General features: G+C 35.1%; 3 protein-coding genes and 4 non-coding genes across 7 annotated transcripts; 6 read left to right on the top strand and 1 right to left on the bottom strand.

Moving 5' to 3' along the window:
- Window positions 1–6: 6 nt before the first annotated feature.
- On the top strand, window positions 7–27 carry 21ur-11886. Its single transcript, NR_056534.1, has one exon.
- A 1248-nt stretch (window positions 28–1275) lies between these two features.
- Window positions 1276–3301, top strand: F13B12.1 (IWS1-like protein). The gene is made up of 4 exons (NM_069523.8): window positions 1276–1660; window positions 1715–2554; window positions 2601–2802; window positions 3044–3301. The coding sequence occupies exons 1-4, from the start codon at window positions 1293–1295 to the stop codon at window positions 3167–3169; spliced, it is 1536 nt and encodes a 511-aa protein (NP_501924.1). The 5' UTR covers window positions 1276–1292; the 3' UTR covers window positions 3170–3301.
- On the bottom strand, window positions 3276–3491 carry F13B12.13. Its single transcript, NR_056533.1, has one exon. It is a non-coding gene; the product is annotated as an Unclassified non-coding RNA F13B12.13 (non-coding RNA).
- Window positions 3492–4641: 1150 nt separating this feature from the next.
- On the top strand, window positions 4642–4662 carry 21ur-15000. Its single transcript, NR_056532.1, has one exon.
- Window positions 4663–4723: 61 nt separating this feature from the next.
- On the top strand, window positions 4724–5048 carry F13B12.15. Its single transcript, NR_056531.1, has 2 exons — window positions 4724–4864; window positions 4975–5048. It is a non-coding gene; the product is annotated as an Unclassified non-coding RNA F13B12.15 (non-coding RNA).
- Window positions 5049–8029: 2981 nt separating this feature from the next.
- F13B12.6 (SH2 domain-containing protein) lies at window positions 8030–11875 on the top strand. Its single transcript, NM_171414.6, has 5 exons — window positions 8030–8308; window positions 8924–9434; window positions 9822–10125; window positions 10172–10523; window positions 10999–11875. Exons 1-5 carry the CDS (start codon window positions 8060–8062, stop codon window positions 11194–11196), a joined length of 1614 nt encoding a protein of 537 aa, NP_741483.2. The 5' UTR covers window positions 8030–8059; the 3' UTR covers window positions 11197–11875.
- Window positions 11876–11982: 107 nt separating this feature from the next.
- On the top strand, window positions 11983–15926 carry R10H10.7 (TTI1 C-terminal TPR domain-containing protein; the record flags this gene model as incomplete). Its single annotated transcript, NM_069522.6, has 9 exons — window positions 11983–12121; window positions 12436–12593; window positions 12641–12788; window positions 12834–13084; window positions 13133–13461; window positions 13507–13906; window positions 14004–14315; window positions 14792–15558; window positions 15611–15926. 9 exons carry the CDS (start codon window positions 11983–11985, stop codon window positions 15852–15854), a joined length of 2748 nt encoding a protein of 915 aa, NP_501923.3. The 3' UTR covers window positions 15855–15926.
- Window positions 15927–16369: the final 443 nt, after the last annotated feature.

The raw sequence follows: 16369 nt of genomic DNA, 5'->3' as shown, positions 1-16369 counted from the left end.
CTACGATTTGTCCACATTTACTACTCTTTTGCTACGGACGTACTTTTTACTACGTTATCCCATTTCGATCGTTTGCTACCGTAGACATTTTTACCACAATGACTGGGATCCTTTACTACTGATTTTTACTGCGAATTGAAAATTAATTTTTAAAGTGTATTCTAGATATGAGCAAGTGTATGAATATTTTTAAAAATACCTAGGTCACAATTGTAGTCTCAAATAATTATAATAAATTTCAGTTGTTTTCTTTTTGGAGTTAGTTAAGGGATACTGTTGGGTTACTGTAGTGGTACTGTGGTAGTAAGAGTTTTCAGATTATATCCTGTTTTTTACTTTCTAGAAATTTATTCACTAAGAAATGATCAAAACTTATTATGAACATTTGGCTCTAGATATAAAAACACGATATGATCTCTTGCTCTCTTGCAAAAAATCTAGAATCATTAAACAATATTTGCCGGTTTTTTCTATTCATGAATGTGGATTAGGGGTGGCGATAGGTCGCCACCGCAATATTGCAAGAGTTTGGATGCAGTTTGGGCCCCGGGGGCCTGTGGAGACGCAGAGGCATTTTTGCCTACAGACTACGACGCTCCGAAATCCCGCCGCGCGTGTTGTTTATCGTTGATGAAGAGACTTGTTTTTTTTCAAACAAAAAACTAATCTATTGTTTGCTGCCAGTTATCATATTGATTTTTCTCTTTTTAAATCAATTTTTCTTTAGTTTCAACAACATATCGAAAATTATTAGTTCTTTGCAAGTTCCTTCAAGTTGCTGGCGTTTCCGGGTGGAGAATTTTCGCAATTTTCATCAAATTCAAGTTTCGACTTTTTGCAATTCCCCGCTTTATTGTGTCATTGTATGTTTTTATTAGTGAAAATTAAAAACAGTGGAAATGTACATTGCATATTAAAACTCGCGCAGATATTTTATAAAAATTTAATGTTGTTTTTATTTTACATGTGCGAAAGATTTTTCCAGCACTTTTACATAACCCCCTTTAAAGGAATTTTCTCATCTTGTTGTAGTTTTTTTCGGGAATTTATATAGAAATATAGATAAATACTTTTACGTTCCGAAGATAACTGTACTTTCAATAAAATGTCTCAAAATCTGACTCAAAGTTACAATGTTAAATCAATCACTTTGGAATTTTTGCTCCTTTAATGTTCATTTTCAGAAATGTCTTCTTTGTTTACTCTTAATACGATTTCAATCCTTATTTTTAATTCCTTATATGTATTTCTTTCAAAGAAAATAACTTTTTCCAGTGTTCGAACTTTGCGGAATGTCGGACCACGAAGAAGAGTCGCATGGAGCTTCTCCAACATCCCCTGCTTCATCAGGAGCTTCATCCCCATTGGCTCCAATTTCTCCTCGCTCGGAAGGAAACGCCCCAGAATCACCATCGGGAGATGTTCAGGATATCTACAAGGATGAATCGTTCGAGGCTCCGGCTAGTCCAGCTCGTGACAGTTCTGCTCCAGCAAGTCCATCTGCCGCAAGTCCTGCTGGCTCAAGATCACCGTCACCATCGCCGGTCAAAACCAAATCAAAAGTTATGATAGACAGTGACGAAGATTCTGATGCGGAGGAAAGTGCGAACAAGCGAGCTTTGATAGACTCTGATGCAAGTGATGCAGAAGGAAAGAAAAGGTAAGAATTAAATATTGTCAACCTGCTACGTTTTACTAATTTCTAACATTTCAGAAGAGTAATGCTCGATTCTGATGATTCTGATCATGAAGGCACCTCCAAAAAAGAGCCAACCACAAAAAATCTTTTTGGTGATGACAGCGATGACGACGACGAGGATCGACCAAAAAAGACGAATGATTTGGATGAATTTGTGGAGGGCCGTGACGAAGAAGAAAGTCAGGAAACTTCAAAGCCTGCCTACGACAGTGACGACGATGATGGTCCAGTAGACAGGCATGGACGTCATTTTGAATGGGACTTCGATAAAATGCTCGCCGAGAAAAAGGCAGAACGTAAGAAGAAAACTCGTCGTGGAGGAAAAGACGGAGGAATTGATATAATCAATGACGATGACGGTACCGTTTCACGGCTCGTTGAAAGAATGAAACACGCGGCGAAATCTGACAGAAATGCAAATATTGAACGAAAGCCTGCTTTCCAGAAAATCAAAATGCTTCCTGAAGTGAAGGCAATCATGCTTCGAGCTGGAATTGTTGAAGTTCTAATTGAAAACGGCTTTATGAGTGCTCTTTCCGAATGGCTTGCTCCACTTCCAGACAAATGCCTACCGGCACTTGATATTCGTATAACTGTGCTCAAGTTGCTTCATAATCCACGATTTTGGAAACTCGACAGAAGTACACTGAAGCAATCGGGTCTTGGAAAGGCTGTCATGATGCTTTATAAGCATCCTAATGAAACGAAAGAAAATAAAGGAATTGCGAATAAGCTCATTGGAGAATGGGCCAGGCCAATTTATCACCTAGATACTGACTACAGTACCGTTTCAAGGCAAGAACGCGAAGAAAGGGATTATTCTAGAATGCCGGAGAAAAGGAAAAAGAAGATCAAGTAAGTAATAGTAGTAATTGAAATATTTTTTAAAATTAAATTTCAGCAGCCGAGATGAAGAAGAACCCAATGATGACGATCAACCGAAACGACCACGAATCAGGGATGCCGATGAAATGGGGCCAACGAAATCTGATGATCTGAAACCTGGAGACAAGGGATACATTCCAAGAGCACGTGTTCCTAAGCCATCTACCAAAGATTACGTCATCAGACCAGAGTGGAGAGTTACTGGAGCGTTCAAGGGGGTAAGTTTGTTTTAAAAATTGTAAATTTTTGAACATTCTTAAAATTACTACGTAACTATCTAAAAGTCAAATTGTGGAACAACCTCAAAACGGACCTATTTTTATACCGAAAATGTTTTCTACCGTAATTATAATGCAGATTTGATTTTCTCCAGTACCCTTTTATCATCAGTGGATACATTTTTTAATTTATGAAAAAATTCGAGATAAATTTTAATTTTGCTTCAATTTTGCGTTTCAGGAGAAGAAATCCACTGGTAACAACAGATATGATCAGACATTCCGCGATTTCCAAGAGAGAACCAAAAAATCGAAGGCAAATCGGATTGTTAAAGTATCTCTCGAAGGAAGAAACATGGGCATTTGAACCCGGAGTTAAACTACAAATTATTGTTTTATTTATTTACCTTTCTTTGACACCTTTAAAATGTTGTACTCTGTTTTCAACATGTAATTTTTTCTGTATCTGATCGTCTTGAATAAAATGTGTTTGTCTTTGAACTTTTTTATCGTGATTTGTATTCACTATTCTATTGGTTTTTCCTCAAAATCTCTATGCATTCTCACAGATTTCAATGATAAATTGGTCACAAACTAGCCGGGAGGACGGACGGCCGAACAAGTGTTTCATGACAAGTGTGCTCCTCGATGCCATCCTCCCGGTCCAATCACTTATCAACCTATCTGTGTCCTCTTGTATATTAATGCTCTCTATTGCGCCCCAACGAAGCATCCTGAAGATTTGCTCGCACACAAAGCTCGCCATTTCTCCCGCGTACCCTCCGCTTTCGATTCACTTCCATTCTCTCCATCTAAATTTTCTCAGTTTCCGGGAATTCAATGATTCTGTTGTTGTTGGTTTTATTTGTTATTAATAATTCACAATAGGTTTTGTTAAGAGGGCATGCATGGAATCCTGTTGAAATTGGCAAAAAAATAATAATGGAGGTTGTTTTCCTGTGAGAGACAGTGCAAAAGACACCAGCATCTCTAGAGTAAACACGAAAAGTGTTCATCCGAATCGAGTTTCGCCACAACGACCGTTCGAAAACTTTTGATCGATTTCGGTTTTTTTGGTACTTTTTTTCCTATATTTCGTAGCAATTCGGCCAAAAAGCGAAAAAAATGTTTTCTGAAATTTGGAAAAAAAAATCAAATTTCTCCAAAATACCACCAAAATAACTTTCGAATTATTTTTTTTTGTCCCGACTAATAATCAAAATTTTTTGCAATACATTTGTTTTTGGTTTTTGGCCCGAAATAACCAAAAAAATAAATTTTCTACAACTGTATGATCGTTCGGAAAATGTTCCCACCTCATTTTTCGAGCTGACAATCCCTCGATTTATTGCTTTTTTCGCATTTCCCTAGTTTTCTAAACTTGGCGTCTCTCCTCGATTTCGACTTTTCCATCGGCATTTCCAAAAAGAACAGATGGCTTGAAGCTTGCTTTCTACTCTCTAATCTGGCGTGAAGCATGTCGGCGCGAATAGTCAGGTTCTCTGCATTCATCTTTTCTCGCATACTGAATACTAAATGCCTGTCTACTGTCGAAAGGACGACGGCACACCCATGTCCGCCAACAACAGATTACCTTATTCAGTGGCACTGTGACGGCACATGGTGCGCATTGTGCGCACACAGTTGTATTCTACGGCAGGTGTGTCTGTCCCCTCTAGGATTCGTATGGTCTTTTCAGACACCCCAGCCATCATTTCTTCTGTTGTCCCTACAGAGTTATTGTACATTTCCCCGTGTGCGGGCAACGAAGACATAGACACACATCAACTAATACTATTTCAACTGTATCACAAAGTTACCGTTGTTTTCACTTTTCATTCGTTCACTCTTGTGTTCCTTTCTTTTTCTGGAGACTTGCCAAGTGCTGAGCGTTTTCTCTCAATCGATCTCTCGAAATTCCAGAAGGCGTGGTAACGTTTGATAGCAACGAAGAGAAAGTGTAAACCAGAACTGTTTAATATTGCAGTAATTGTCTCTTTAGAGATTCTTTACGTTGATAAGTGGAGGGCAAAGACGTTGTCTCTTTCCATTAGCAAACATAGTAGGCGTTTTTATTTTTCGGATGCTTCAATGCTTCGAATGGATAGTTTTTTTTTTAATTTTTGACGGTTTTACTAGATATTTGTTACTAATTCTAACTCTGTATTCCAGGAAATGTTGTTTCCTAATATCTTTAACAAGTTTTTTTCTACTCCACTTTAACTTATAACGAGCTCATAACCAGTTATTCTATATTAGTTAGGTATGTGGTATATTCATAGTGCAAACTTCGTAAGTTGTTTGCAGTTTGTCTGATTGTTGATAATCGCTTTGAGCGCGACAGGCAGTAGTTCTTGATTGAAGAACAAGGCACTTTTGTTTCGTTCTTTCCGGTCTTTTTTATTTTTGTTTCGCATCGTGCCAGTTTTATGAGTTTTTATGAAGCATGAAACACATCAATAAATGGCAACATTTGATTCTCTACTCACGAGGCTTCGTTTTTCAGTTTTCCTTCTTCATCGTTCAACTTTTTGATAAGCAGAAACGTCGTGAAAAATGCATTTTGTATGCTTTGTGTGTGCGCGTATGCTTGAAGACGGAAACGTTGCAATAGAAAATGAGAAAATGTGGTTTCGGTTTGAAACAAATGCCAATTTTTGGTCGACTCGCCTCCGACTCGTCTCATCCGTTAGTGTGTTGCCAGATTGGCAGAACCAATTGAAATTATCCAATTCCTCCACTGTCCATTGCTTCTGGTCATTTTCTTGTTTGAAATGTTGTCAAACTGAGCCGTCAATTCAAATAGAAACTGCACTTACATACATTCCTTTTTCTAAATTCCAAAACAGAATGGTCCATCCGTTCGGTTCCCATGAAGAGACGCAGACGGTCTCAGATATTGCATATGTTACGCCATCATCATCATCGTTCTCGTTCTTCTTCGACTTCTCCTTCACTGAAGAGGAAGAAGAAGAAGAAGTAGTTGATAGATGTGTAATTTCCCTGAGCGACGGCCAAGCGAGACCCTCCTTCTTAACTTGACTCTACATCTGTCACGTGGATATTGTGAAAAATTGACGAGTTTGATGGACCTAGTCAAAATGCCTAGTTCTCGATATTCAAATATTTCATGTATTTCAATTTTTAACGGAATTTTTTCCTGATAAATTCATTCGTGTTCTAGCTTCTTTTTCAAAAATCTATAAGTAACTTAATTTAAAAATATATACGGCTTAGAATACGTCACATGACAACCAAATGACCTTTGGTTCTAGTAGCCGTCAAATCAAATTCAAATTCAATACCGAAAAACACAACAGAAAAAACATCTCTTATCGTATGCGCCCTCTTTCATTTGCCTCCTTCCGACACAATTAATAGTGACCCCATTAAAGTTTGCCAGGTGTTTTCACATTTTCCAAGGAAAAAAGGCGGTTTTCCGCGTTCTCGGCTGTTGTTTTTTTCTAAGGTCCTGCAAGTGTACATGGGCCATACTCTCTCAGACGTCTCGAAGACGGCGGTTTCTTCATTGCCACGTATCAAATTTCAAGGTTTTGCCGCTGCCGGCATTCCTGAAAAATTTCCTCTCACCATTTCTCTATTATATTTTAATTCGATCAATCCTAACGTAGCCCTTTTTATTTTTTGCAAAATGTGCAACTTTTGATACATTTACTCCTCCTCCTCCTCTTCAAAATAACAACAGCTGACCCCATCTTTCTCTCATTTTCAACCCCACTTTGCTATATGCCTTCTTCCAACATTCTTTTTGTTGCACAAAACATTTTTTGTGCTTTCGGTTCTGTGTCCATCTTGTTCCTAAAAGAAAAAAAGAGGCAAAATCTTTGAAAGTTTTGGCCCGTTTTCTTTTCTTGTTCGGTTCCGCTCCTCGTTTTGGTTGACACATTTCCGTTATGGAATGAGTAAATTTATATTTTACTGGTATATATTTTTTCACAATAATTTTCATTTTTATATATCAGCCCCAACCAATATCAGACTTTGAATAAAATTTATGTTTTTCAGAGATCACCAAAGTTTAAAAAAAGTTTATATTATTTTCAGAGAAAATACACCGAATTTCGCTTTTCAATTATTTTATTCACGGATTCGTGTTTAAAATTTCAAATATAGTTGCAAAACTATTTATTTTTCATCAAAAAAATTAAATTTGTGAAAATATGCTTATCATATTAGAAAAGGTTTTCTTTTGAATAAAAAAAGCAAACTTTATACTGTTTTCGGAGAAACACGAAACGATTCAAAAACATCGAATTTCTCTTCTAGGCATTATTTTTGAATTTTCAAAAAAAAAATAGCATTCAATTTTCGTGAATCTGGACACGTTTTTGTTTTTAAAAAAATTTAAAGAAAAATCCCAATTTATAACATCTATCAATGTATCCTAGTTGAAGTGCAGTAGTGAAAACCATATATAAAACGAAATTAAATTCTAGCCCTAACTGTGTTCACGAAATTTATAATATTTGTCCGCCGAAATGACTCACAGATATTTCTGACTGTGGGCTGGGTGTCAATGTCTGTTGGTATGTCATTTTTTTTTCGCGCACTTGGCATACGCCTTACGCATTCAGAAATCACACACCTTTTTGTATTTGTCTGACAACCTTCCTGCTAATACTATCTCCACCCTTCTACCTATCGTAATCTAAAGGCACATGGATTTATTCATATGGGTCTCGGCGCGTAAAAAAGTTTATGGTAGTCTTTTGTATTTTTTGCGACTATGTACTTCCTTGTTTATTTTTCTTGCATTTTTCAATGAAATAACTTCGTTTTTGGCGAATTTTGTTATCTTTTTCTCTTTTTTCTCCTGAAAAATGTTCAAAATCAGTTTTCAAAGTTCAGATTAAAAAAAGACTACCATAAACTTCTCTTTGCGCACCGAGTCCCATCTGAAGGAATCCATGCGCCTTTAGATTACGATAGATTTTGTACAATTTTCTTAAATTACAAAAAATTAAATAAATTCCTAAATAGTTTCTTTCGTTAGTTTTTCGTAGTTTTCGAGAAACTTTTTTTCGAAAATTTGACTTTATGCAAAATGATGGAACTTTTGAATTATTTCGAATTTTCGGTAAATTTTGCTCTTGTTTCCCGCAGAAAGTTTTCCTGATTTACTTTCATTTTCTTTTACTCTGAAATTTTCTATATTAAAAATCCAACGCTTTTATGCTAACATTGATATAATATTCCATGTTTGCAGGTGAAATCCAGTCTATTTCACATACAAGTCATGAGTATACTCAGTGAAATTCTGACTACGGGACATGTAGACGAAGAGCTATTGGCTGCTCTTGACGACGATCAGAAGCAATTGTTATTTTGTCAAATGAGAAGTGAACAAGTCAGAAAATGGGAGGCAGCTGAAGCCGATTTTGAGAAGACAGGACCGATGAATCGTAAGCAGAAGAAAAAAGGATTACGTTGGTTGACTGGTGTTGATGGTGAAGTATGGGTATGGGTCATGGGAGATCATGAAAAAGTGAGTTTTTTAAAAATGCTAAAATTTTTTGATTTTCTGGAAAATCGAAAAATCTATTTAAAAAAAGGGCAGAAAATAAATCAAAAAATTCAATTTTTAAGCAAAAGAAAAATATAAATTTTTTCTGAGAAGTAGAAAAAATCCTAGAATTTTAGGCTTTTTTGTTGAAAAAAGCGAGATTAAATATCGGAAAACAAAAAATCGAAAAAAATTTCCAAAAATGTTTGGTCAAAATTTCGGAAAAATTAATTTTGCTAAAATTTGAAATAAATTTCGCTAAACTTTCCTAGTCACAGCAGTGGACCGGTTTTTATTGAAATGATAATTAATTTTTAAAAAAAAATTATTCCAGTTGCTGCGACATGCAAAAGTTGTCGAAACTGCAGATTTTAGCAAAATTTGCCATTTTTCGAAATTTCGACCCAGTCATAAAAATTTTTCTCAACTTTTTAGAAGTCTTATTATAAAATTCGCCCATTTTGCGTCAAGAAATCACATAAATTCTATTCTCCATTTACGTTAGAAAGAATCAATCAAAATTTTCGATTAGAAACTAAATTTTTCAACTACATTTGAATTGTTTTAAATTTAAATTATATTTTATAAAATTTCCAGGATAAAACTATTGATGAGATTCTTGAAGAAGAGAACAGAGAGAAAGCACACGCGTTGGCAATGCGAGAACTTCGTGCTGGTGCCTCAGATTCAGATGAAGATGCTCTAATGGCTCAATTGGGAAGATTAAATGTTATTGGTTCAATACAATCATCATCATCACAGAATTCTCATGAAAATTATGATAATTTGTATCACACTGACAATTCATCACCACTTCTTCTATTCCAACCACCACCATCTTTAAGACCAGTTCTAGCTCCACAGCAACCACCACCACAAATAATCACAACAACAACTGTATCGAGTTATTCGACGCCACAACCACAAAAAGCACAACTTGTTCGGGGTGAAAAACCGCCGCTGCTCCCAAAACCCGGTTATTTTGCCACATTTTCGTCTTCTACCCCACAAACGACTACATATGATCAGGGTCAACAGCCAACAACAACTAATGGATTCACTCCTCATTCCTGGAATTCGAGAGCTGAAAACTTGCATAACACTAATGGTGAGCTAAGTACAAAAAAAAACTTTTCGAAAGTATAAACTTTAAAACAAAGAACGAAAAATATGTGTTTTTCGAAAGCAAAAAGAGATAAAACAAAAGCGAAAATTTTTTAAACTCGAAAATGTATCTTGAAAAATATTTTGAACAGACTGCTAGCTATTTACAATTGTGAGTTTCATTTTTTCAAAGAAAATCCAATTTTAATAACTTTAAAATTTTCAATTTTATCTGTTACCGGGTTTAAAAAAAACTAGAAATATTTTAGCTCTTTTTTTTTAACAAAAACCCAAAAATTAATTTTTTGTTAAAAACACGGAAAAATCAAACGGATTGATAAAGGATACCGCCGAAAAATTCCTGAAATACTAATTTCTCAAATAATTTCAGGTGTTCGAATGCGAGCTCCTCGTTTGGATGATGGGCAACAAGTTGAAGAAGTTCAGAAACGCGAGTCTGAGATCTTTCAAAGTCTTGTGGAGGAACGTGAAAGACTTCAGCGAGAAGCTGAAATTATGGAAGATCGTCAGAATCCTGATTGGGAAGAACAAGAACGTAAAGCTCGTGAAGCTGAAAATGCTAAAAGAGAGTTGGCTCAAAAAGCGAGAGAGAAGCATCAACAAATGATACGAACCAGTGAAAGTATCTTACCAGCACTGAAAGATCACAAGGCAGGAAGCTTGAGAGAAGCTATGTATGTTTTCATTCATCCATATAATTTTTATATTAAAAAATTACAGCAAAAATTTGCCACGTCCACCAAAGCCAAAGTCCCGTGCAGCTATCATTGATTGGTTCCAACGAGAAGAACTTCCAAGAGGCACTGGACTGGATCCGAAAACGAGAGCTCCAGCTCCATGGTTCCATGGTATCATTTCAAGAGATCAATCTGAAGTTCTTTTGACGCATAAACCTACTGGATCATTTTTGGTCAGAGTATCTGAGCGAATATGGGGATATACAGTATCTTATGCTTCACGTGATGGTTCATTCAAACATTTTCTGGTTGAGAAGATTAAGGAAGGATATCAGTTTTTGGGAACCAATCAAGTCGTTCATGATGAGCTTTTTGATTTGGTCGCTTATCATGAGGTAACTTTTTTTTGAAACTTTCTCGGTTTTTTAAAGTTGGTGTAGTTAGTGTCGATGAGGATTTTACTTCAAAATAATTATAAAAGGCCGATATACTACTACGGAAAAACTAAAAAACTTGTTGAGTTAGAGAAAAAATTTTGCCGAATTTTCAATTTTGGATAATCTCCTCATTTGAATTGCCGCGCTTTAGACTCAAAACTCCGCCCAGTTTTCCGTGTCGCACTTCGACTTTTTTCAATTTGGACGCAAAACCTTCGTATTTCACTTAATTTTCAGATGAAAAATAGCAACTTTGAAAAATCCTGCCATTTTGTTGTAAAACTACAAAACATCAACTGTTTGTTGAATTCTGAAAGAAAATTTGAATGGTTTAGTAATGTAATATTTTTTACAAAACTATTCATACATTAAAATCTATCAAAAATTCTATGAAAAGCAGAGAAATGTTCAAATAAATTTTAAATTATTTCAGACTGCACCCATAACAGCTAAAGGCGCTGAAATACTGAAGTGGGCTGTTGGACAGCCAAGACAACCAGCCGATTACAATGAGTTGATTAATGTAACCATTCAACCAGTTAATTTATATGGAGGAAATTCTTATTCATCTCGTAGCATCGTTCGAACCATTCCAACGACGATTTTGAATGGTCCCGTTGGAAGATTTTAGATGATTGCGATGTTTTCGCTATATTATTATATATATGCCTGTTACTTTTTCCTACACATCTCACTCCTCTTTTCTCATTTACTAAGTCTTTCAGCCTTTTTTCATTTCCTTTCTCTTCTCAAAGATGACTGTCTGTTTTTGTCGTTGATATGGTTATTCGATGGTCGGAAAAATATTTTTCATGACTTGTAATAATCCCATGTGTTCAAACCTATCACACTCAAATGCTACAGGTTAAATTGTAAAGTACATTCTCAGGTAACTTATTCCAATTATCACCAAGCACCCTCACCCAACCGCATCCTTCCAATTTAACACACCCCGTGCCCTTTGTATCCGTCGATCTCACTTCCTTCATGTGTTGTATTGAATTGAAAAAAGTTTGAAGCAAGTGCGCCCTTTCGGATTCACTGAATTTTTGTTTTGAATATGTAATAGTTGTTTCAAAAGGAAATGATACGACTATTAGCTACTTTAAATTCGCATTTCTTTCTCTTTATCAATTCATTTCAACACTCGATCATCCGCTCACGCAGTTCATCAATAATTCAAGAACGGGTCCCTCTTGATCTATGTCTTGATTCAATTTGACCATTTTTAAAATCAGTTTTTATACGTTTCCACAAAATCTGTCCGTTTTTCTCCCTGTTTTTCTTTTTAATAAACTTTCGTTTTGAATGTTAAATAGAATTCTTTCAGAAACTAATTGTTAAATCTTCAATTAATTTATGGCGTATTTCCAAAATTGTCATCGACATAAAACTTTTGGAATCTTTAACTTTTCAGATGGAAATAATGAGTCGAGAAGAAGATGGACGGCTTTTTCAAACTGCCACCAACAGTATATCACTCATAATACAGTCAAAAAGAGATGGAACGAGAATTACAGATAAAATCGTGGACGAGATTGTGCTTGTTCTACAGAGTATGTAGGCAATTTTTGTCGGTGATTTTTCTATAGAGAGAATATTTAAATAAGCACCAAACATTTTATAAATACAAGGTCCTGACACGAAAAATTTTGTCAAATGCAAAAAAAGTCCTGTAATTCCAAACTCTCATTGCTGCGAAGATTTACAGTAATCTTTGAAATCGCACAACTTTTCGGATATATATGTGTATATAACAATAATATGATCGTGTCGAGACCCGTAATTTGACGCTAAAATCGCAAAATTTCGCTTCTGGGTTATATTTCGAATTCCGAAATTTATAATCGAAAAACAAATTATTTTTCAGTGGAAGAGATGAAATTCTCTCGGACGCAGCAACAAACTGCCGGAGCTGCGATCATCGTTTCATCGAAAGCTATTCTTCCAAAAATGACAACTCCCGAGAAGATTTCACTGATTCGAATGTTCAACCAAGGGCTTGAAATGATATCCACCTTTGATGAGGTTTTGTGAAGATTTGAACATAATTTAAAACTGTAATTTTTTTTCAGCTTCCAGGATTTCGTTGGTCAAATGTGCAGCCATTGTTCCACATGTATATGGATGCAATTCCTAGAGACTCACCTGGTGCCACGAAAGTTTTGAACTTTCTTCTCAAAATTTTCGATGTTCTTAAATCATCGCCCCACGTGAATGAAGGCAACTTTTAAAATTTGAAAATCGTCTTAATATTTGTTCTTTCAGATTTCTTCAGTTATCATTCAATTCTCACGTTAGGACGTCTCATTAACAAAACAATGGAAATTATCACAAATTCAACTTGTGACGTAGAACTTCGAAAATTGGCTCTAGAAGTTGTATCCCGGCTCATTCGACAATGTCCTCCATCAAAAGCACCCACGATTTCGTTGATAATTTCAGGTTTTTTGGGGAATCTCATGAAAACCATGAAAGGAGTTCAAGTTAATGCAGAGTTGATGGAGAATTCCATAAATGTGAGTTTTTTTGTAAATTGCCAAAGCATCGTATAAGAATATTTTCAGTTGTTCACCGATGCAGTTGTATTAGTATTCAGTGATAATGCCGAGAAATTCGACATATCAAAAATTAATCTGGAGCAATATCATCCGGAAATGCATAAAATGTTTGATAATCAAACTGTTGAATGGAGACAAAATGGAAGTGATATCATTTTCGAATACATGAGAAATTTACTCAGTTTCGGTTTTAATCATCGAGTATTCGACGTTAAAAAAGCCATGTGCCAGATGATAATAAAAATTCAAACGGAATGCGGACAGCTTTTTGGAAAAAGAAATTATAATCTTCTCATGAATCAATACTTTTATTTACGATATGATGATTATCCATAGTGAGTGAATTGTATCAAATTTCGAGAAAAAAGTTCAAATTTCAGCTTCCAAGAACTGGCAGAAAAGTGTATTTCTCTTGTAAATGATCGAGAAACCATTCGATTATTCTTCATGAAACAACTTTCTCAATATACTACCACACTCCCTGTTCTTTCACGAAATGGAGGCAAAAGTGATCAACATTTCAAAGCACTATGTGCAAGTTTGCGAGCTCTTGGAGAAAGTATCACTCTTATGTGCACAACAGGATCGGAGACAATCGAGCTGTTACTAAGAAGTCTGGCTGACACAATTGTAATTGAAAAAAGGAGATTGATGATCACAAGTGATACAACTGTGGATACAATTGAGAAGTTCCTACTGAAGTTTAAACTACAGTACCAGTTAAGCCACGAAAATGTCAAATTGGTTTGTGACACGTTGGTGGAATTCGGGAAACTGGAGGTTAGTAAGAATTATTATAGGGACGCCGAAAAATGATGTATTGAAATGCAGAAATGTTTGTTGTTTTCTAAACCTAATTATAAAAATTGTATTTTAGGTAATCGACATGGTGCATAATCTAATGCAAGTTGAACCACTTAAAAAGCGTTCATCTTATCACATTATTCTTGCATATATGCTATCAGCTGTTGATCTGGAAACAACTGCGAAGGACGATCCAGTAATTCTGATGATTGCAGAATATTTGACTTCAGAAACAAATAAATCATGTGTGATCAAATTGAAAGATGATTCAAAACCTCTCACTCACGGTACTGAACTGGATTGGAGTACGTGTATCGAGAGTCTTAGTCTGGTCAATGTCACATTGTGCATGAAATTTATTGGAGAAATTGCTAATCGATCTAATGTAGGTGGAATTTTTTAAAGAATCAAGTATATTTAGTCAATATCTAAAAAATTTTCCTACTACTAGCTGCTTTTGTGTTTCTAAAATATTCGCGAAATCATTTTGGTAAATCATGAAAAAAAATTTTTAAATCTATAAAATTGGAAAAAAAAATGTTTTTCAAGTTTTGGTAATTTTTATAATTTTTTCTTTCAATTGCATGGTATTTTCTATAATTTAACACAAAACTCCAGATACGCTAGTTTTTTCGCCTACCGTAACCAATACGGGTTACTGTAACCGGTGAAATTCCATTGTGAAATTTTCGACAAATCTCACATGTAATCACAGATTCTGACGTTGATATTTTAAGATAAATTAATCGAAAAAAAATGTGAACAATTTTGCATCCAGACGTTCGATAATTGCTTTTCAAAATAAAAAATGACCCAATCTCAATTTAATGCCATTTTTTTTTAAATAAAGTTTGGTTTCAGGTATCCGTCAATTGTCTGTGCACAATCATCAATCAAACAAATTCTCTTGACTGGGTCGTTAGAGAATCTGCTGATTTTTCACTTAAAACACTTGCCAAACAAGACAGTCGAATCAAAGATGTGAAGAATCTCGTTGGAATCTACAGTAGTCATATATTGAATCAAGTTTCACTTGCTTGTATGTCGTCGGATAACTATCATTTAGCTCCAGTCCTTCTAATTTCTTTTCTAAAAATTGCTGGAATCGGAAATCATTTTGATGTGCTCAAAGTGATTGTGGAGAAAATGCTTTATGCATTGGATAACAATCAACAAAGATACCTATACGGCATACTCGCTACTATTCAAACTTTTATGTCAGCACTTCTTTGCAAATACCCAAATCAAAAACCTGTTGAACCACCCAAAGAATCGGAAGATGAGAAAAGTAGTCCAACGCCTCAGCACATTCTCGTCGAAAAGATCCTTCTTCGAACAAAACATATGTTAACTAGTGAACTTTTGTTCATTCAATTGAAAGCGTTAGACATTTTATTGGATGGATTAGATTTTTTGAAATGTTATGACGATATGCTTCTTCCCATGATTCATCAGAATTGGCATGGTGTTATGGAAATCACAAAAGACAAGAATCCGTTGACACTGATAGTGATAATTCAATGTATTGAAAATATGAGTGAGCAATCGGGAAGTTTTGTGCAGAGCAAGGTGTTGAGAGAATTTTGGCCAACTGTCGAACATTATTTTATGGATATTATGAAGAATAAGTTAGTTTCAAATAAATTGTTTCTAATTTTATTATTTATTAAATTCTTACAGGCAATATTTTGAACAAACTGCGGAATATAAATTGGGAGTAAAAATCATCGAAGCAGCTCCTGAAATCGTGATATATATTGGATTCACTGAACAAGAAGCTGAAGGGACTTTTGTGAAATTATTAGATCTTGCAATTCAACAAAACGGGTGTTTTTCGTCTTTCGCGCGGGTAGAAAAGAAGAAAATCGACGAACATTTCAAGAATCTGAAGCAAAAAACGGTTGAATCAAAAATGGCCCGGTGATATTCAATCTTCATGAGCATCTTGATTTTTTGTTAACAATTTGTACAGCTTTAATAAATGTATTGCATTTTTAAAAGTTTTCATTTATAATATTTATTAACACAAGTGAAACGGTAAACACTACCAGTAATTTTTTTGAAATAATTCGCATGAAAAATGTTGACTTTTTCTGAATTTCCCTTCACATACCATATTACCCAGACGCGAAATGATTCGATGTTTGTCCAAAAATTACGAAACCAGATCTCGATACGATAATTTTGTTGTTAAAATCGACTTTCCATAGTTTTTTGTTTAAAATACATTTATTTATTTATTTAAAAACTAAAATAAATAAGTTAAATACGCATTGATTTTAACAAATCGAGAGAAAAACTACGAAAAGTCGATTAAAATTCGGTAACAACGAAAGTTTAAAATTACAGTACCCTTCAAAGGCGCTTTTTTGTATTTGATAGAAGTTTGTCGCGTCGAGACCGAGTACTGTATCTTTGGCGCAATAATCGCGAAATTTC

This window comes from Caenorhabditis elegans, chromosome IV, assembly GCF_000002985.6.
Source record: "Caenorhabditis elegans chromosome IV".
NCBI lineage: Eukaryota > Metazoa > Nematoda > Chromadorea > Rhabditida > Rhabditidae > Caenorhabditis > Caenorhabditis elegans.
The sequence above is the reverse complement of the archived record's forward strand: the minus strand, read 5'-3'. Positions and strand labels throughout refer to the sequence as shown.